The sequence below is a fragment of the Solenopsis invicta genome, chromosome 11, assembly GCF_016802725.1.
Source record: "Solenopsis invicta isolate M01_SB chromosome 11, UNIL_Sinv_3.0, whole genome shotgun sequence".
Classification (NCBI taxonomy): Eukaryota; Metazoa; Arthropoda; class Insecta; order Hymenoptera; family Formicidae; genus Solenopsis; species Solenopsis invicta.
The window spans coordinates 2712226-2734718 of record NC_052674.1 but is presented as its reverse complement, the minus strand read 5'-3'; the positions used below and the strand labels follow the sequence as shown (position 1 = coordinate 2734718).

General features: G+C 30.5%; 2 protein-coding genes across 2 annotated transcripts; one reads left to right on the top strand and one right to left on the bottom strand.

The window, feature by feature from the left end:
• Window positions 1-48: 48 nt before the first annotated feature.
• On the top strand, window positions 49-20653 carry LOC105194634. Its single transcript, XM_039455175.1, has 20 exons — window positions 49-274; window positions 569-713; window positions 1046-1207; window positions 1356-1481; window positions 1553-1659; window positions 1799-2015; window positions 2131-2364; window positions 2466-2836; window positions 2910-3116; window positions 3249-3417; window positions 5343-5500; window positions 9982-10200; window positions 10768-10964; window positions 11710-11832; window positions 15786-16075; window positions 16532-16739; window positions 17036-17158; window positions 17840-18060; window positions 18727-19060; window positions 19505-20653. The coding sequence occupies exons 1-20, from the start codon at window positions 180-182 to the stop codon at window positions 19684-19686; spliced, it is 3888 nt and encodes a 1295-aa protein (XP_039311109.1). The 5' UTR covers window positions 49-179; the 3' UTR covers window positions 19687-20653.
• Window positions 3999-7660, bottom strand: LOC105194633 (secretory carrier-associated membrane protein 5B). The gene is made up of 8 exons (XM_011159652.3): window positions 7399-7660; window positions 6514-6771; window positions 6360-6423; window positions 6153-6281; window positions 5349-5505; window positions 5163-5264; window positions 4947-5073; window positions 3999-4857 (listed from the first exon to the last, which is right to left on the bottom strand). The coding sequence occupies exons 1-8, from the start codon at window positions 7453-7455 to the stop codon at window positions 4699-4701; spliced, it is 1053 nt and encodes a 350-aa protein (XP_011157954.1). The 5' UTR covers window positions 7456-7660; the 3' UTR covers window positions 3999-4698.
• Window positions 20654-22493: the final 1840 nt, after the last annotated feature.

Genomic DNA, 22493 nt, shown 5'->3' with positions numbered 1-22493 from the left:
TCTTATAAGAAATTCATGCCGAAGAGTCTGTGAAAAGAGAAAATATCGCAAGTCGCAACTATTTAAACCAACCTTACCTGAAATCGTTTAGCGGGAAGATAACCACGTGCTATTTATGTTGTGTTTTAGAATATATGTTCGAATTAAAGATCAGTGATATTTTTTTGTGAATTAGCAACATGCTTCAAGACTATCTTTTGAAGAATCACACGAAAGACTTGGAAGATATATTAAATGCTGCAGAGAATCATTTATTCTATTCAATATACGTAAAGTAAGTCTTAACAAGCATTTACTAGGTTAGCAGAAATGTAATGTATCTTCTCAAGACCTATTTGCACCAATGTAATTTATTTTTAAACTCGGTGTAACTTACAATATTTTCCACCTCTCTCTCTCCTTCTAATTCTTAGAAAAAGAAAATTAGTAAATTAAATTGAGTTTAAGGTTAAGTTACCATGATGCAAACAGATTTAAGGATTACCTATATAAATTTCTTAAATCTATCAATAAAAATTAATAACTAAGGACACTCTCTAATATTTTTTATCGTACGTTAACTTTCTAGTTTTGTGTCATTATTCGAAGCTGATGCAGAGAATGCTCAGAAAATTTTACGCAATCCTAGACACTATTTACCACTATGTAATGAGTCAGCAGTAAAAGCCCAGGAACAACTGGCAAGTAAAACTGGGCAAACAGTAAAAACAAGAGTATGAGTCTTTATTTCATTAGTTGCATGTGAATTGGACACATATTATTCAAATAAGAATATATTTTTATTTTGAAATTGAAAATATCTAGATTTAAGGGAATATATTGATTGAAAAATAATATCTATGTTTGATTTAATTTATCTTTTATACTTTTATACTTTTATATATTAATTTATATAAATAACATATTTAATAGTAATTAAATGTATTACATTATTACAAATATTTAAATAAAAATAAACATGTAGATATAACTTCTACACTGTTGTTAATTAATATTAATATACTCCTATTTGGATTGCATTTTATCGTAACATATCAATATACAGGTTCATATTCGAATTACTGCAGTGCCAATAAAAATAGATGTAGGTCAAATTGGGGAGTTAATTTCAACAACTGGGATTGTGGTACGCATGTCTCAGCCTACAGTTATGAAAATGAAAAAACGTTTTATCTGTAAGAAATGCAAACATATTAATACAGTTAATGTAAGTAAACGTCATGTTTATAAAAAAAAAAAGAAATAGTATAAAAAATAAAATAAAAGTAAAAATTACAATTTATAACTATATACATGTATTATATACAACAATCTGTGTAACAATGTATATATAGTCATAAATTTTTTCCTTATAGTTAGAATGGGAAAAACAAATGTTTAGGAATTTAAAATATTGTCAAGCATGTCGTTCTGAAAGTTTGACAGCTTCAAAGTCTTTAGAACAAGATGACTGTTCTGATTACCAAGAGATAAAGATTCAGGTACAGAAGAAGAATTTTGACTGTAATAATTATATATTATTCTCTCTACTTGAGTAATATTTCATATACAGGACAAATGTAAAACAGGCGCAAGGAGTTGTTATTCAGTAGGCCTGCAAGTAGTTTTGCTGGACGATCTTGTTGACAAATGTAAACCTGGAGATAACGTAGATGTCAGGTTCAAAAATTATATATTTATATATTTTTTATTAATATATATTTATAATAGATTAATAAGAAAAAATATTAATATTATAAATTATAAAAATCATAAAACTTGATTTAATAATCAACTCTAACTAGAAAAATATTTGTAGTGGAGTAATTATACGAAAATGGGGTACACTAAAAGTTGGCAATCGCGCGGAAGCTACGACGTTCTTGATGGCAAATAGTATTTTTGTACGCAAGAAAATTACAGATGTAATATTCTCTACAGCAGAAATAAAAGATACTTTTACAGCATATTGGGAACATTATCGACATAATGTGTTATCCGGCAGAGACAATATTCTCGCTTCTATTTGTCCACAAGTATATTTAAATTTAATATTCTTAAATATTATATAAAGTAATACTTAGCATTTCGTAGCATTATCCAAAACATTTTTAATTAATGTAATACTGTTTCTTCTTCGATCGTCTATAGTTATATGGGATGTATATTGCGAAATTAGCGTTGGCCGTTGTTTTGTGCGGCGGTGTCGCAAAAACTAATGAAACGGGGATGCGTATAAGAGGTGAGCCTCATCTTCTTCTAGTCGGAGATCCTGGCACCGGCAAATCGCAATTGCTTCGCGTTGCTTCCCGACTGACTACACGAGCTGTCTTTACAACCGGGGTTGGAAGTACTGCCGCTGGACTTACAGCAGCTGCTGTCAAAGTTAGTAAATGTTAAACGTTTTATTCCCATTTATTGTTATTAGTTAAATGATCATTTTGCAAGTTGAGAAAGAGAAATCCATTGCGAGAAGTATATTACAGGATTCGGACGGTTGGCATTTAGAAGCAGGAGCTTTAGTGCTCGCAGATGGAGGTGTGTGTTGCGTGGACGAGTTCACGACTATGAGTGCACACGATAGAACCTCTGTACACGAAGCAATGGAACAGCAAACGATCTCCATTGCCAAAGCCGGTATGGTGAGCACATTAAACAGCCGCTGTTCAGTTATCGCGGCCATCAATCCAGAGGGTGGGTGTTTTACGGGCAAAGAATGGACAACCCGTTTAGGAAATCCTCTTTTGTCGCGCTTCGATCTAATCCTTCTTCTGAGAGACACTAGAAATCCCGAATGGGACAGATTGACGTCGAGTCACATTTTGAAAGTTGCCTGTGAAGATGAAGAAAACAATTCGTAATAATACCGCTTTTTTTACACAATTAACGTCATGTGTGTTCATAGTAATAAAACATATAAAATGTTACAGATATTCCGAATATATGGGTCCATTGAATTTAATGGGCTTATGGTCGGAAGAAACTCTCTGCGAATATTTCGCACACGTGCGTGCGTTAAAGCCAACATTAACCGAAGAAGCAAAGAAAATACTTACCGCGACTTATCTTCATCACAGATCAGATCCATGTAGGAAACCCGAAAGAACAACAGTTCGACTTATAGATAGTCTTATCAGGTAAAACGAAAAAATAATCATTTAAATGATTCATCAATAATGAAACAAGAGTTCACTTTTTCAAATGTTGTTCGTCCTGACTCAATGTCGATTATCGGCAATCTGTAACGTCATTGAATTTGATGCTTTCAGATTAGCTGAGGGTCACGCAAAACTTATGTATCGAACTAAAGTGGAAGTTATTGATGCTGTGACTGCTGCAGAATTGGTTGGAACCACACTAGTAGATAATTCCGATGCCGGTTGTCCATTTCCAACAGATCCAGTAGCAGCATATCATTCAAAAGGTATGTACACATATTAAATTAACGAAGTTGTATAAATAGATAAAATATTTTAACATTATTTACATAATATTAACGTCTCAATGTTTTCTTGTAGCAAAAGACTTACTCAAAAAACTGAAGTTACAGGAATTGGAACCACACATATAAATATTAACCTGTCAATGTTATAATTGAGATTAAAAATCTATTTTTAATTTAATGATATTTTCGTGAGATAAATATGTATCAAGATAATTTTTATAAAACTTCATACTTGATTTCATAAAGAAGGTTCTGTGTTTGATATTCATTATTATATCTATAAAAATTTATTTTAAAAAAATTAAATTGTATTTATATATATATTTATTATTTTATAATATGTGAAGAAATACAAATAAATCGTAGTATATTTCAGTTTCAACAGATAACATGTTTAACGCTGTCATTAGAAAAATTATGAAATCATTTTACAAATTTATAAAATTTTCAGCAAAATTCAACTTCTTTGTCATTATTAACATATTCCTTCGTTATAATACAAACGAGAGCTATTTAGGAAACAACAGTCATAATAAAATAATTTATCACATTGCATAAAAACAGGAATGTTAGGGTGTTACAGGGTGTCACAAGGTTTGTAAGAAAGCTATTTATGAATATTTATAAGTAAATTAGCGTTTATGTTAACATTCAACAAATATGAATCAAATTATATTCTATAATTCGAATTTTGCAGTTATGTGGACTTGGAATCAATTTAATTACTTTCATAACTTATAATATGATCACATTGTCATGAGACTGTGCCACTAAAATATGAAAGCTAGTAAACGTAAGTAATGATGTAATAATAAAATTATGATACGAGTGATATGATTATCAATAGCTCACTCACATGATTGTAACCTAATTTGAAGATCTCATAAATAAACGTACATGATAAACTAATATATCGAACTTATGTAGAAATGTTATATGCATAGTATAATTTTCTTCTAACACATAAAATGTTATACTTAGAAACAAAATACATAATAGGTTCGGAAAGTTTTTTTAGAACATTCGTTAATACTTCGAGATACTTTGCAGTATTAACTGTACAACATTAATAATACATTAGAGAATAAATTTGATCGTGAAATATGATTTTCGATCGCAGCGTTTCATTGTAAGAATAAAATTTTGCAATACATTGCATTTTTCTATGATCTTATATAATCCATAAATAGCGAAACTAATGAGATCTATCCACTTACTGAATGGTGTAAAGCCAGAACATAGTGTTTCGTAGAACAAGTAAGTGATAGAATTGTTTAGTAACGTGGAGCAGCGTTAGCCATCTGCTGACGGACTGCACTCGCTGCGACATTGCTCGCGGCGGTTTGCACATGTTCATTTCGCAAAAATGTTGTAGCAAATTCTTGCTGCGCTTTCGTGACACTCGCGTCGGAAGTACGATAAATGCGGTGGATCTAAAAATAAATTTCATTTTTATTTGCTCGAGATCAATACCAACTAATATTTACTTTTTAATATGTATATATGTATGTATATATTATACCTTAGTAAGCAGTAAGAGATCACCACCAGCCGCAGTAAGAAAACAAAAAGCGATGAAGAGCATAATAAGACCAAGGAAAATACCTTTGGGTGTCGAATTAAACATACTAACAGCTGTAATTATGCCACTAAAAAATAAAAATATACAATTTGTATTAATATGCAAATGCCTGCAATTGTACATAAAATTAAAATAAAAATGTATGTAATATATTACCAAGTTCCAGCACCAGGAATACCTATAGCCTGGATACCGGTGACGATTAATTGAAAAAAGAAGACAAAGAAAAAGACCATAAAATTGAAAGAGCTATCATTCCTGAAAAATAAAAACAATGATTTATTTCTAAAATCCTTTATTTTACCTGATTTTTGTAATATTATGTGTAATATTAAGACTTACTTGAAAGCCCTATATGCTGGTCTAAACCAGCACATGAAGGAGAATGGAGTAAAGAGTATGAGATATAAGATAGCCAAACCAAATGTTGAGAAACCTTCGCCACAGAGCATCAAAATAAATCCTCCAATTACATTCAACAGCAGAACAGAGCCGTGAACTATAAGTAAAATTTATTAAATATTATCTATATCGTTCCTTTGTTATTCAAAAAGTAAAGTTTTATAGTTTAAATGTTTTGATTCTTTACAATTTTGTAACGTTATTTTTAAATGCAATTTTAATGTAACAATTTCATTTACTGATTGTAAAAAAATAAAAGTAAATATCATTACTCTTTATTTAATATCAGTGTATTAATTCTCATCAAAATATTTTTTTATAAATAAAATGATAATTTTTGAAAATAAACAAACCCGCGATTTCAAGACCAAGTAAACGAGCAAATATAATATACAAAATCTAAAATTAATAAACCGTGTATTTAACTATTAACATTGTGAACATTTCGGCTCGACTTGACTCTCATCTATCTATAATGAAATATTAACGCATAAAATATACGCAATTTTCACAGAAATAAAATTTATTTAAATTATATATTAATCGTTTTAAAGTTTCTCGCATTTTCCAAAATGTTGCTCCTGGTTCATTATTTATTTTTTACGAGTGGCATGACTGCATTGACACTAGTTTATGGTTAGTTGTTAATTTATGAAAACCTTGTGTGATAATTTTTGAGTTGTGTTGTAGCAAATGAGTGTGATATATGTATAACATTACATATATCTATATAATTAAACTTACACATCCAGAGGTAATATAATTGTCTCACTGTCTTTTGAAAATCAGTATGGATCTCCACGTCAATATCTTGATAGAAGCATGGTTGAAAACAGAACTTGTCTGGCAATGGCGGCCAATTATTTCGTCTTGCTGAATTATAATAAATAATAATGTAAAACAGTTTTATTCAACATTAAAATTTGTAAAGCACAATTGATGTATACTAACGATAGTATGGGGTATTTCTCATCTCTTCTTCTGCCCTGGCCTTCCATTCAGATTCTGCTCGTTGCTAAAACATTAAAGAATATATTTTCTTATCTGATCTTAAAGGGTTTGTGTATTCCACAAGTATCGAGATAAATGTTCAAAATAAACTCACATCTGATGGAGGTGACATGGTGCTTCCAAGCGCCGCATTGACCGTTTGTTGGGGAGTACGAGCATATGCGGGAGGAGGTGCTTCTTGATTAGAAGGTTGAAGTGTAGCAGGTTGCTGCGTTTGCCCTCCATAGATGGGTGGATTTACTGCCCCTCTGACCTGTGTAGTTCCTTGAGTACCTTGCTCGGCAAAAGGATTATAATCTTCTAAGCCTCTACTAGCAGGTGTAGAGGTTACTGCTCTTCGTATCGCTGGATCCTATTATAAACGTTAACATACCAATTGATTCTTCAGGTTTTCAATAAAATCTCTTATCTTATCTCCTTTCTTTATTGTTCTTATAGATAATTCTAATCATTTTCGTGAAATACAAAGGAGTATGTATTTCATCAAATTATTCAGGATACATTTTATTTAAATACTTCAAAGCAGTATTACTATATCAAACTATAATAAAAAAAAAATCAATATCAGGATAATATGCATTATCGCAATGTCACAAATTTGCATACAAAAGATACAAGATACAATAATGTCATTAAATATATAAGACATTAAATATATAAATAAAATATATAAATATTCATGAAATTAAGTCTCGTAATAAACTGTAAGTCTCGCGTGAGTATGAAAAAAGAAAATTGTCCATGCAGATGTATTATGCCGACATTAAGATGACGCATTCCGTAATCTTACGTCAAGCATCACAGGTTTGCTTATCGACGTAAAAATCATATGATCGCGATGGAATTTTTTGGAATGTCGGCGACACTGGACCGATTTGCGCCTCGGAAAATTTTTGACGGATACGTAACAATATTGGAGTGCGGAGCTGCATGTTCGCTTTTATCACTGTCACGCACATGAGGTAAACGCTGCACTCACAGAGAAAGGATCGTTAATTGTAGGCTCCCCGAAGGGATTCTCGTCAAAGCCGGACATCTCTCGTCCTTGTCCCTGCACTGACGACCCGCAGTCGAAACACTCTCGGAGTTCGTTCTCGGATTTTGATAATACTCAATTAATCTTATCTAAATCTGCTTAAACCTGATGAGCCATGATTCCGCCGTTATATACGGTGACGTCGTGGCAGCAACCATACTTCTCGGTCTACGTCCATCACTACAGCTCCACGGCATTCAATACTGCCGTTCCCACGTTTCTTTCTGTTTATTAGCGCCTCCACGGGCAAAATCGCGTACTATTGAACTACGTGGCTGAAAACTACGTGGCTGAATCCAACGAATATTTCCGATGGGTAAATGTTCAGGTTCTGGTTCAAGTCTATGCTACGCTCACAAAGTGTTGATTTTTATAATTCTTATTTTATAATTAAATTAGAGCCAAATAAAATACAATTTATTTGCCACAATATTATTTTTTATTTCCCAACAATAAAACTCAAAGATTTATTTTTCATAAATGACAAAAATAAACTAGAAAAATAAAATTTTAATATTAAAAATAAAACTTTCCTGGCAGAAAAAAATTTTACACAATTTTTACAAAATTCTATACAAATTTAAGAAATGTTACAAAAATCTATAGGAAAATGCTGGAATTGAAACACTTCAAAATTTTTGTAAATTTTCGTATTTTAGAAGTATATTGTTTATGTGATTTCTATAAATTTCTCAATGAAATTACGTCAAATTACAACATTGTATACATTTTTAAGCAGCATACTCTGCAAAAAAAATTTTTATGAATAAATATTCAAAGTTCTACTATTAACAATAAAAATTATTAATTTTTTGTAGAAACGTTTATTTTTTTCTTAGAAATATGTATTTAAATTTATGAAAATTAACAAAAGTTCCAATTAATAAAAGTCAAAAATAATAAAAGTTCTAGCATATTTTATAGATTTGTGTAATATTTTTGAAATTTGTGTAGAATTTCTCTTCCACCAGGATTATTGATCATTAGTTATATAAGATACCAAGATTGAATAAAGCATACTTAATTTAATTTATTTTTTAAAAACTCTAATAATTTTTTAAAAACAATTAATTGGACAACATTAAATAGCACGTATATATACAGACTATTTCTAAGTTTGAAGCGTTAAAAAAAAATTAATTAACTTCATTAATATTATAAAAGTAATGTTATGAGGTATTGATATCAAAAATTTGAAACATTTTATAAATTTTGAAAAAAAATTTGAAATTTATTCAATTTTTATTAACGTATAAAGAAGGTGTCGAAAAATATCTTGTGTAGAAAGCGTTATAAATTAAGGCTACTTTAAATATTAGAGCGATAGTGTATATGCGTTCAAAAATCATTAATAAATTTATTGAATAGTTGTGTCTTACAATAGTACCTCAATTATTGATTTCTTTCCCGAAAATTCTAAAGCAAATATTAAAATGACATGAGAGAAGACAAGTGAAGCGTTTCGGTATAACAGTCAAATAGAAGGAAAATCGATCAGAAATATTCGCGACATCACGATACACAACATTTCTATCAAACGCCACTCCCAACAAATAGAGAGACCTTTATAATTATTATTTATATTATTTATTAATAAATAAATCAATAAATATACGATGGACACCAAGTACTTCTCTAATTTTCACTTAATGCATATTTTAATAATTTCTTAATGAATACAATCCTAATAATTTTGACTAAAAATTTTTTTCTATTGAAAAAGAATCTGAAAAAAAGAATTTGAAAAGAAATGGTATCAACACGCAATCTTAACTCTTTAATATCATGCTGAAAGGTCAGTGCACCTGAGCATATCTCTTCGTGGTGTTAAATTACACACTTACACTTCGAATATTCGTACGAACGCCTTACATACAAGAATGACAATATGATTTACCCACCATACCTGACGCAGGCGCAACACCCTCGATTCAATAACAGATAAAGCGACGTTATGGTAGCGGGACCGCCAGTCGCTATGCGCTTACCCTACCGCGTTAGCTGCTTTTTTTTCTTTTTACATTGTATCAGTCAGCACATTAAATTCACGTCATATGTAGTGAAATACGTGGATTGATAAGTAGTTGATGAACGAGAGTGAATAATAAAAACGAGCTTTATTTTCATGCATGGCTATGAGATGGATGAGAAGCGCGTGAATACCTTCACAAATGTACATATTACGTGTTGCCTCATGCTCGCGTTTAAAAAATTGAAAAAATTTGTTTTGTTTTGGATCACAAAAGTTTTGCAACTTATGTTACATTTAATAATTATATAATTGTGTTACATTATATAATTTAGACATAAGAAATATATTGTAACTTCATGTTAGATGAAATGCATCCAGAAAAGTGACATATCGACGTACAATTGTTATTTATACCAAAATACACAATAAAAATGGTTTAAGCTTTAAAAATTCTTTTCTTTAATGATAATAAGTTTATTGAACTCTCGTGACTTTACCTAAATTTTTTGTTAAACAAAGTAATCATTTCTATCCGAATTTCCATTCAATTGTAGAATGGATGTAAGCTCGCTGGTCCCGGCGGGACTTCAAGGAGCGCAACAGGATGTGTGCGAGGTTCAAGCGGGATACAATAAGCTTTCGGAAAATTTGCGAAGATTCACACCGCAGGGTATACAGTGCGCCATTTTTTGCGGCGGGTCCAAATGCAAATATGAAAATTCAAAAGCTTGGCCGGCTGTCCACATGGCAATACAGAACATCTTCTCGCATTGGTGAGCACATTACGGCCTTTGTTAAATTTTAATCAAAATAAGAAAAAATAGAGTACTATTGATAGTTAACAAGCAAAGTTGAAATTTTGCCAGCAATAATGTCACCGTTTTTAATAATTTAATAATAAAATACAATAAAGCACATTTTCAAACAAAAGGTTTATTATAAGTATATCAAAACTTATAAAATTTGCAACTTTTTTCGATTTTTAGAAAGTATTAATTATTAACTGCCATAAACAATAATTATCTATAATTATTCGACAAATATATATCCGTTTACTTACACAAAGTTCTGAACTTTTAATATTACTCGGTAACATTTATAACTCGTTTAATAATTTATGTCAACTTAAAGACGTACACTGTGTATTTGAACCATCGTGTTATTGACATTCTGTCGAAGCCTCGCTGCATCGCCGAAGATTTATTTAGATATATAGTTGGCATATAAATATGCATTTTGTTGCATCGGTATAAATAATTAATAGTCAGAAATTTGTTATTGCTGCCAGCCTTCGCATCAGTTTTTGATCTAGATTCAATTTGATCATTTAAATATTTTAGGGTAACTGATGATGTTCTTGCAATGGCACGACCCAGTACAGCGCAAATAATAAAGAAAGATATAATTGCCCAATTCCATGGATGGAGTATAAAAACCATAATAAATCTGCAAACACCTGGCGAACATGCAAGTTGCGGCGGTCCATTAGAAGAGAGCGGCTTCACGTATGACCCCAACATTTTTATGAAAAACGACAGTAAGTATTAAAAATGCTTGCTAAAATTCATTTACAAAGTTTATTAAAATTTATATTTGCCTTAAATTCTTCGTCTCATTTTTTAACCCTCAAAAATAATTTAAAAAAAAACATTGATTCTGTTTTTTAAAATAACCTTTGCGATAAAATCAAATTAAATATAAAAAATTATAACATGTAATAACTTTTTTTTAATTTGTAAAAAAACTCTCATTAAAAAACGTTCTAAGAAGTAATAACTTGGTGTTTTTGACGCTCCTTTTTATTGATGAATTAATTAAAGTAATATTAGTGTTTCACATGTTCATGTTTCAAAAGTCGCTATCGTGCAGTACCTTGCGAATGACGCAACGTTTAAAAAGTTACTTACTCAAATCAATCTTATCGTATCGTATTTCACATTTACATGATCATATGTAAATTATATAATAATGACGAAGAAATGAGACGGCAAAGAATTTTACTTTTAAATTAGCAAGAATAATAGTGAAAATAGGAGGGAGGGGAGCTTGTCCTTGTGTTAAACAAATGTAGAATATCGTGTGGGAGCGTTTCTCCCCCAATCCTAACAACCACCAGTTAAATCGAAGAGCTTCGCAACATAGCATGCAATGCAGCAAAAGTGTATATCTATAGAGAGGAAGAGAAGTTCCGAAATAATGTGCTGCCACATTGTTACGCCTACTGCAGGAAAGTTTTAGCAACGGGCTGTCTCAATTATAATTACGTGAAAAATGTGTTGCAGTTTACTATTATAATTTCGCCCTGAAGGATTATGGTAGCGCCACGGTGGGAAAACTTTTGGACATGGTCAAGGTTGTGGCCTTCGCCGTGCAAGAAGGAAGAGTGGCCATTCACTGTCATGCCGGTAAATCGATTTTTCGTGCAATGCACTTGACCCAATTGCATCCCCTGCAGTTATCACAGCTTTTGGCATGTGTGATCGTGCGAGATTGATGTGAATGCATAAATTAATCTACGAATACATCGTTTGTGTTTAAAGCGAAACTTTCAAACTTCAATCTTATTCAACCCTTCTGCTTGTCAACAATGTTGGTACACTTCTCTAATTTATCGCGTTTATTTGATATCATTTAATTGTAGCCGTGATTATTACTAAATCTTTTTACTGACATTTTAAACAATAATAATCAAAAATTTGTGTTAATTAAAAAAAAAACGTTAATTTACACAAGTAATGTTTGTATATAGAATGCGCTCGTAAAAATTATGTCGCACTATTAACTCATTCTATTTTTATTATTCACTATACAAAAACAAAACAAGGATAGAATGACTTAATAGCACGCTAACATCGTTATAAGCGCATTCTGGATACCAGCTATAATGTGTATAATAATCAATAATAACAATACTTATACCTAAAAGTTATTTTATTTTAACTTCCATGTTTTGCTCGTTTTCTGGCCTCTTAAATCCGTCGATTTTCTTTACATATACAAGCTTGATTTCTTTCTTCAATATTTACATAGCTTGAATAAACAATACTTAATATTAAAATAATATACTTTCTTTAAAAAGTAGTAATTATAACATTTTTTAATCTAATTTGAAACTTACTAATATCTTTCCACATATAACACAAAATATTTCAGCAATATTTCAGCAATATTGTAACATTTTAGCAATATTGCAGAAACAATAAAAATATTACTACAATATGCTGGAATATTTTGTGCTGCATGTGTTCTTTTTATCATTTATTACTCCTTAAATTTTATTTATTATTATCTTTTTAATATTTGTTTAATAGTTTCCTATATTAATTTTAACAAAATTTTTATTAAATAGCTTACACAGTAAAAAATAAAATTTCAGAAAATCCACTCTAAATTTTAAGTTAAAAGAACTCAAAAGTTAAATTAAAATAATCTTATTTTGAGTTATTAAATTAACATAAGAGTTATTTTAACTTTATTTTCTAGGACATACAAAAGAGTAAAATTAGCATTTTATTTTTTACTGTGTATGTACAGCTTTATTAATAGATTTCAATATATTGATTTAAGCAATGGTCGAAGAGAATCTATCGTGTATAATATTATCGTTCGGCATTGCAAGCATATAAAATCGACTATACGTAACGTATATTCGAATTTTTATGCTGCACACGTGAATAACTTATCAAATAATAAAGACAGGAAATCTTGCTTAAATAATGCACTGTAAAATTTAATTTACAAGTTAACAATATTTCCAGTGCAATGTAATTTTTATCAATATTTTTGCATTAATTATTTTACGCTTTGCACTATTTGCTTGTTATCATACAGACATTACTTTAAGAATTATATTTTAGATCAAATATCAAAATAAATGTATAAATTAATAAAAAGATTTGAAATTCACTTATTATAAATAAATAATTTTCTGGCAATTAGTAATTATTTAAATTAATTTTTTATGATGAAGCTCTTTATATGATGCTTCAATAATAAATAAATACTCATTTGGCTAAAAAGAATTTGTATATAACAATTTAATCCGAGAGTGAGATTATAAAAAAGTTTGATCTATAAAGAAACTAATGTTACTTATTACATAATTACTTATTACGTAATCATTGATAAATATATCAAAAACAATAAATTACGTCGTTGCGCGCTCTATTCAACATAATTTATTACCTTCACGGACATTACAGCAAAAGAGTTTCCGTTTTATTATTAGAGTATAAAATGCGGAAATGATAGCTAAGTGATTCCGGACATAATGTATTTTTGAGAACAATATATTTCTATACCCGCATTGCTATGTCATTTTTACTATGTATAATAAGGATAATATCCATTTCTGTACACATATGTATATAAAAGACTATATCTGAACATAATTGTCAAATTGTTGCCGGAAATTAGAGATATAATCATGAAGGTCAACCGCGTAATGAATTAAGGATAATCTTCTTTTGCTAATGCTTATAAAAATAAGATTGTTATCTAAATGAAATTGCCTGCTCTAAACATATTATGGAATTTTTATTTTAATTGATTATATATTCCATGCTGTTTAATTAATCGAAAATTATAAAATGATGATTGAGCAATAAGATAAATTTAGCTTTATGTTAATTAATGTATAACAAAATTTAAAAATTTCTCTTTAAAATATTTTGTCTTATTTTGTTTTTCTCAAAGGAAGCATATCTTTTCTTTCTATCTAATATTAATTCAATATGTTTATTTTAAATATTAATTAGATTTTAAGATTAATTTTAATTACGTAAAATAAATAAATTTTATCGAAAAAAGTAAAAACAATTTTATGTTGTCCATTATCACTCAAAGTGTTGTTTTGTACATACAGGGTAGGCGTTTATTCCGATCGATCGATCCGTTTCTTTGTAATGGTTGCTTCGAAACTATCGGAAGTTCACCATCATATTCTCGTTAAAAAAAGATTAATACTGATTTATATAAAAAAATCATGTACGGAACATTATGTTGCAAAAATCGCGAGTTCTTAATTCCTGTTAAACCACCACTAATTAATCGTAATTGCATTCTCTCGACCTCTTTTGACTGTCAAAAAGAAAGGAAAAAGAAAGTCTAATAATACAATATACTGTTAATTTTAATTCCAATATTTTCACAATTTGATACTGATCAACGCTTTTGAGAATTAAAATTGATAAGATCAAATATAACACTAATTAATCGTAATTACATTCTCTCGAATTCTTTTGATTATTGAAAAGAAAGGAAATTAATATCGCACATTGTTAATTTTATTTTTAATATTTTCACGATCTGATACTATTCATTGCTTTTGAGAATCAAAATTGATAAGATCAAATATAGCAGAAGGATTTAGATAACACCTCGAACCAGCGCGATTAGAAAAGTTAAATTGCAGGATTTATCCGCGTCGTAGTTATCGCGGTCAGTTGAATTGATTAGCGTGCTGCAACTCCAGAAATGTCTTGTGTGCATGCTACGTGACTTAATTATAGAAGGAAAATATACTAGATTCTGACATTGTTACCGTCAGTCAGATATTATCTAACAAATTGTCACTACGTACATGTATAAGTTTTTGCTTCTGGTTCTAAGGTCACAGTCAACATTTTGCTTATTTGCTACAAAAATGACATAATTAAACAAATTATCCGTAAAAAAAGAATTCTAATGAGAATTCAATATACCGACTATGAGTGAAGAGCTATCGACACTTTTATTTCTCTAGATTCGGTAAATCAAATTATATTAGCTCAAAATCAAATTTCAAAATAATATTACAAAATTTTAATGATTTACATTAGAAAAATTCGTTTTTTTAAACATTAGAAGGTAAGAAGACCTATGTTTTACAAGTTACGTCATTGTTGTAGCAAATGAGCAATTTGTCCCATTTCAATATTTATTAATCTGCAAAATTTTTTGGATCGATGAAATGATGCTTCAACATTAGTACTAGACTATTTAACATAACTACGTTTCTACTTTTGAACGTTAAAATGTGAAGAATGTTTCCGTTTATAATTGGTAGCTTCCATTTCGTATCTATTCAAATCTTACACGTAATCTAAAATTGCGATCGCTTCTCCTCTTGATGAATTTTCTTGATAAATGTTAATGGTGTTATCAAACTTCACTAAAAACACTTTCACGGTAAATTGTTTTCTTTATACCTATAACTTGGCACGTTACATTTTCATTATTATCTTTTTTACTAAGGGTATTTTTTTCTTTGCGCTCTTTGGCCTACTTTATTTAATTTGTTAGCTTGTTTGTATCTGATTAATGAATTTGCAATTAAGTTGGCAGTAGCAGAACAATGCCAAAAGTATTTTATTTTCAGGTCTCGGCAGAACTGGCGTTCTGATTGCGTGCTACCTTATTTACAGTCTTCGTGTACGGGCGAACGATGCCATTAGATTTGTCCGCATGAAGCGTCCCTCCGCTATACAAACACGCGGGCAAATAATTTGTATTCAAGAATTCGAGCACTTCGTGCTTCCGCAATTGATAGTATTCCCTTTGCACAGTACAACGGGGGATCGCAAGCCCTATAGCCTTCAATCGTACCTGAAAAAACAGTACAACATGTTACACGGATATGAGCAGCGCACCTTCAAGCATATTCCAAAAGTGCGAGGCATTTCGTCTTTTTTTTCACAATTCACCTATGTGAAGATTAGATTCTTATTAAATTTTGCATTTATTGTAGATCTATAATTAAACATTACTTAGGTAATTTTAGTTATATTAAATAAAATTTAATTACAAATAAGTTCTGTTAATTTTTATTTGTAAGTTTTAGTGGCATTATTAATAAATAAGATATGCTAAAATTAAAATTAATTAGTTTTAAATAATTAATAAACTTATTTAAAAATCTGATCTTTTAGAGAAAAATAATACTATTAAAAATATTTATCTCACTAAAAAAATTAAAATATTTTCAATTTACTTTAAACTTGTGTTAATGTGTAATTTTTTCGCCTTAATAATTTAATTAATTTTTCATTGTTATTGTTAAAAATGCTTACGCAGAAGACACAACGTAACCCGATTAATTAATCATGACAATTATGTATTTCTTAGATCGTTTTTATTATTTGCGAGCGAATACTACAGCTCTGTGATTGTCAAGAAGACAATTCGCCTTCCGAGATTATATACACGGTCTCCAACGTGCCGTTTACGCAGAAGTTCATCTGCCACGTATTGGAAAAATTTCGTGATGGCAAGGATAATATGCGGCACTCCTATTCGTGGGCGGAATCCCTTACGGACTCCTACGAATACTCAAGTGAGAAGTATTACCATGCAATTTAATAATTACGTGATCTCATGATATTTAATTAACCTTCACCCGTCCATAATTATCCAACTAATTGAATTGCTTAGTAAACTTCACAACTTTTTATAAATATAATTTTAATATAAATGTTTGTTTATATTACATTTATAGACATAATTTCTGTTTGCTTAAATAGTCTAAAGATAAAGCAAATATGTAAAATTAATACTTTCCAAGCATAATGGACTTATTTAATACATCTCGAGATATCATATGTATTTACAGTTAAAAGTTATATATTTTAGCTTCCATAAAGGCGTGCAGTAGCAGTCAAGGATCATCCCGAGGTACCTGCGATGATATAGGAAGATTGAGCGATGTATTTTGCATGTCACCGGACACTCCTTCCTGTGACTCCACATTTCCAGGTATTATTACCCTTGCAAACATTTAATATTCGCATTATTAAATTGGCTAGCGATTAAGTCATTTTGAGCATTAAAAGCACTAGTGTTAGCGGTTCTAATCAAAATGAATAATTAACCATTGACCACTCCCTCAATTAAAAATAGTTCCTCGAAACAATATCGTTTCAAAGTCGTTAAGATTATCAAAACTGACGTCAAAATTTCAGCAATTCCAAATAACAAAAAGTTGCTTACATGAAGAGTGTAATAAAAGTTGGATTTTTCAATTTTTTTTGTAAATATATGTGTAATATATAAATCTTATTGATATTTCTTCATCATTAATATCGCTTCGAACGATTGATATAATAATATACTTTCAATTCAAAAATTAATCAAAATTAAAAAATCAACAGAAACGTTGAATATTATATTTTTTATATTTATTTTCAACATTGAAACATTAGTTTTTTCGGAAAACTGACTGAGTTACTGTCAGTATTAAATTTCTATAAGGATAAATAAATTAAACTATAGATTGTTCGATATTCTTAACCTACGTCTATTTCTATGAAATGTCACTTCTTCGCGTGACATATGCGCGTCAGCGCGAGGCTTGTTTCTTCCGTATACATGTATATCTGTAGAAATGTCGCTAAAACAATGTATATATCTGACATCGGGATCTTATACTGTCTACAGGTCTGGACGATAATTGCGTAGATGATGTACTTGGCGATGGCATTCACGATCAAGATTTGCTCGATAACGACTGTTACAAGGAAATTCAATCGCACATGGATCTAAGGAGCATCTCTCGCAACGATTACGAGACGGTGACGGCCGAAGAAGCTATCAAAGCGTTCATCGGAAATAACACTTCACTTCCTGATCCCGTAAAAAAACGTTTGCAGAATTATCAGGTGCATTTCACATATCTATGTACGAAAAACACATTTTTAAAAATTTCAATGATTTCTAGCACGTACATTATAATTATCGCATGCATATGTATAGGATCGTTCATTCAATTTCTTCAATCTATGTTCAACTGCTTGAATGCCTATATCCGTAACTAGCCCTAGATTCGTGAATAGTGAATAGTAAGCATAGTCTATATGCTTACTGACAGAATGAATCATTTTATGTACGCAGATATACCATATGAGTGGAACACTTTGTGTATAATTCTATTTTAAAATTGCAAATGCAAAGGTGTGATTAAACCTAGTCAAAGATACAATTTGTGTTAAAGACACAATGTTATTTATTACCATTCTCAATTTGTAATAATCCAATTTAGATATATTGAATTGAGATATAATCAAAATTTCAAAAAAATAGAAATGTTTTTATCTTGGTTTGAGATTATAATTACAGCAATTAGTTTGTTAGAAAAATATAATAATAATATTTAATTATAGTAAATTATGTAATTATGTAAATCTTAATTGTAAAAAGTGAAATGTAACAACTTTTTGCTGATATTTTCTGTGTGATAATGTAACAGTGCGTTAATAAGCATGTGTTATTATAGTAATCAATAACGTTTAATGTAAGTGTTAAAATAATTAAAAATATACTTCCAGAGTGACTTGAATCATCGATGTTCCGCCTGGCAGCGATTAGAATTGGAAACTAATTTGGAATTATTATCAGCTTTGCTGTTCGAATGGCTGGAAGGTCTTAAGCATCCCCTTCTCGATGTTGACAGCCTCAGTTACATTGTCGTGTGGTGTTCAAAGCCGCAGCGATGTCTCGGGAAGCTGCCCGTCGGTACAAGATACTTATTAGAGTACCTGTTGCGATTCGTTACTCGCTTAAGGCCTGCGACAGCCGAGAGTCAAAGTTTAATTACCAAAAGACTAATGGCGGCATTAACGCAGCAAAAAATTTGGATCAAACATTGTTTTCATCCCCAAAGTACGTATATGCTTTAATTAATTGTAATTTCTAATTAACTGTTACATCGTTAGCTAACGTAATAATGCACTATCACGTAATGGAAGTTAAATATAATTAAGATAGTAATTTTCAAGATGGCTTAACAGTTTTCAAGAATAACATTTGCTTAAAGATGTTTAGAGACACTCGGTATAATTGCGTCCTATCCATCAGTTCTATACCTTATTTGCGTCATATCGCGATCCCCAGAAATATCGATTTGTCGCACACAGTCCACTTTCACTCTATCCTATTTATATTTTAGCAGCGATAATCTGTAGCTGTACTCTTTATGACGACTGTGCAAAGAATACAGACTCACAGACACCACTCTTTTGACGCTTTATCGCTACTGAATCGATTAATCTTAATATAGAGGTATAGCGTAAACGGCTTCTGACGTCGGTCAAACTTGTGTTTCAGACAAACACTTTCACAAACTACGACGTGGCACCGCTGGCAAGCTCAACGAATTTTTTATTCGTCTGACGCATCTGATAGAGGAAGTTAACACACAAACGTTGGACAAACCACCATGGGCGTCGAAGTGGGAACTATTAGCTAATCATTTGCGGGATGTAGACAGTCAGAAGAATGACGAATGAGTGTGACGGATCTACAATTGAGCATTTCAACGAATTTTTTTCTAATTGCCAACGATATATCTAGATAAGCTTCTAATTTTTCATTTTTCATCAGGTACGGATAGAACAAATCATTTATAAATTATGTTAATAGTTCGCAATGTATTGACAATTCTCTTGTTAAAACAGTGAAAAACGTCTGTAGTAGCAGCTGCAGGTAATCGTCTAACAATAAGTGGAATTCAACACAAAGAGTTAAGAGACGAGTTTTGTAACGACCTAAAATAGAATAGTGGGGATTGTCTTTGTTACTGTATATTTTACATTAATATCACCGTTGCTCTACCTGCGAAAAGTTTAACGACCGCGCACTGCGACATACAAAGTAATCGAGCACAGTTATTCTTTTAAAGAAAAATTCAACGAATCGACTTCTATTATTAACAGTGACTAGCGTAAATTTATAGCTCGCTTCAAACTTGGAAATTGTGTATCACAGTACGAATCCCAGCTTTCGATCAACTCTGGATGTTAATTACGATTCTAAATAATTATAAAATCTATCTATAACGATTTTTACAACGAAATACTCCATATGATTTAATTTGAAACGGAACGTATTTAATAATAAAAGCGATATACATTAAACAATTTAGTTTCATGTAAATGACTTTAACAAATAAAAAAAAGAATATTTTAGCAGTAATTGTAAGTAAATATATGAACCACCAATCTTATGGAGATTTCAAAGAGTCATCAAAGAGAGGAAGAAGCGATCTCCAATACGACTGTTAACAATTAGAAAAAAATTATACAGAAATAGAAAACATTACCATAAAAAATTGTAAATTGTAAGAGTAATACCGCATTCTAATTTAAAACATTCAACTGTTTACTAGATCGGTTTTTGTTTGAATTTGTCAAACTTATTTGATAATGACGAAATCATAATTGCATTTTAATAGAAATAAATGATATTAAAGCCTTATGAAAGTCTCGCTCTATGTTCTCGCAGTTTAATTAAGGTCTTTTCATTAATTTACGATTAACAATAATAGTATTTCACGTTACCAGCTATGGATGAAGTTATTCCTACTGTAGATAAAACTTTTGTTTACCTCGTTCACCTCGTTTCTGTTGCCAATCTTTTGCCATTTGTTTCAATTTATACGTTTATGCGACGTTTGCTCACTACATTGAATAAATTATGCCTAGTTTAAATATTATGATCCGTATTCATATTCTTCATTTAGCGCTGAATACGGCTCTATCAGCGTTTCAATATAATTAATATTCCATTCAGGTTGAATATCACTGATTGCATGTGATTTAAATAAAATTCTAAATCCGGCGGCTAACTATGCCAACTGTGGAACGTGAATGGAAAATTTAGAAGCCTATTCTTTCCCCATTTAAACAAAATAACCATTTAGGAAAAACATTTTGTGATCAAAGATAGCGTAAACATGAAAATGACAGATCGATATCAAATGTCGCTTTATAAAAATGATAATGAATGAAACAAAATGGTGATAGTAAGCAAAAAAATGTTTAGGATCCCTTTATTAATGCAACAGGGAATTTAAAAACAGAATTTTTCAAGAGCTCAGAATTCTCGTATTTTATATATGTCGCAGTTTTTATTTTATATATATATATTTATTTATATTTATATATGTATAAGTATATCCTTTCAAGATAATTCTATATCAGCTAGGATCTTAATACTAACGCTTACGTCGAACTAGAAAATGCGATTCCGTAAATTCACTATTTACAGTATGATATAAGTGCTTCCTGCAATCTAGACATATATTTCCCTAGGTACATTAATTTACGTATATATAAATCTCGATACGTCTAACGGGATTATCAAGCATTATACAAACGATGTCAGTCTTATCCAAAGAAAGTACGGTGAAAATTATAAATTTATCGGTACTTACAATTATACTACTTAATCGGCTACATTTCTACACTCTGTCCATTATCATTCCCAACGTAAAGACCGGAGGTTGATTGAAGAACAGTTGAAGAGAAATCGTGCATGGTTTTCTTTCAGTAACACATTTAATTTCTTAGTAAAATCGGTACATTTTTACAAGGCAACTTATCATACAAATACTTAACAAAGTAATCCAGACAATAAACATTGTAGGAGAATGCAATGATTTTCAATTTATGCCGGCGGTATCCTATCCGATCGATTATACGGTCTTCCTTTATGTAATTTTATTTCTTTGCGTGAGCTCGAATTGCGATAACAACCTCCTTTTGCTTTTTTGTCTTGCAAATTACTTTAAATTATGCCTAACAAAAGAAAAGAGAAGATTATGTGAAAAATTATAATATCTTGTACAATTTTGCCAGAGAGATTATAGATACACATTATTTTACGTTAAAAACCATATCTGTTTGTACGTCCTTCTAATATGTTTGATTTGCTTGCGAGGGAATGCTTCATTTGACGGGAATCCTTACACGATGTGAATTACGTACGCACTCGTGAGAATGTTGAGTGGAACGCGATGAAATTTGTCATGAACATGTCCATCTCGATCACAGATATACAATATATCGAAATTGCAATATGTTCGGACATTAATCAATGTATAACAATTACCTATCCCACAAAATATGACAAACTGTCATTTTATTTTGTCGACGCGCTAAAACCGAATTTCTCTAACGGTAGCTTCAACAACGGACGATGAAAGATCAAACAAAAATGTGTTTTAAAATTAGCGATTTTTCAGGGTTCAAACACTTTTTTATTCGATTGTTTTGGCTTTTCCATTAAACAAATAAACATCAGCATCGATTTGGCA

Bases quoted from the DNA above. Each gene is read 5' to 3' on its own strand.
- LOC105194633 (XM_011159652.3), bottom strand. From the start codon at position 7,455: ATGTCCGGCTTTGACGAGAATCCCTTCGGGGAGCCTACAATTAACGAT. The intron at 6,772-7,398 runs GTGAGTGCAGCG...CGTTTATAATAG, and splicing joins CAATTAACGATCCTTTCTCT to GATCCAGCGATACGAAGAGC. The intron at 6,424-6,513 runs GTGAGTTTATTT...TTAATGTTTTAG, and splicing joins CCATGTCACCTCCATCAGAT to CAACGAGCAGAATCTGAATG.
- LOC105194634 (XM_039455175.1), top strand. From the start codon at position 180: ATGCTTCAAGACTATCTTTTGAAGAATCACACGAAAGACTTGGAAGAT. The intron at 275-568 runs GTAAGTCTTAAC...TTAACTTTCTAG, and splicing joins TTCTATTCAATATACGTAAA to TTTTGTGTCATTATTCGAAG. The intron at 16,740-17,035 runs GTGAGAAGTATT...TATATATTTTAG, and splicing joins GGACTCCTACGAATACTCAA to CTTCCATAAAGGCGTGCAGT.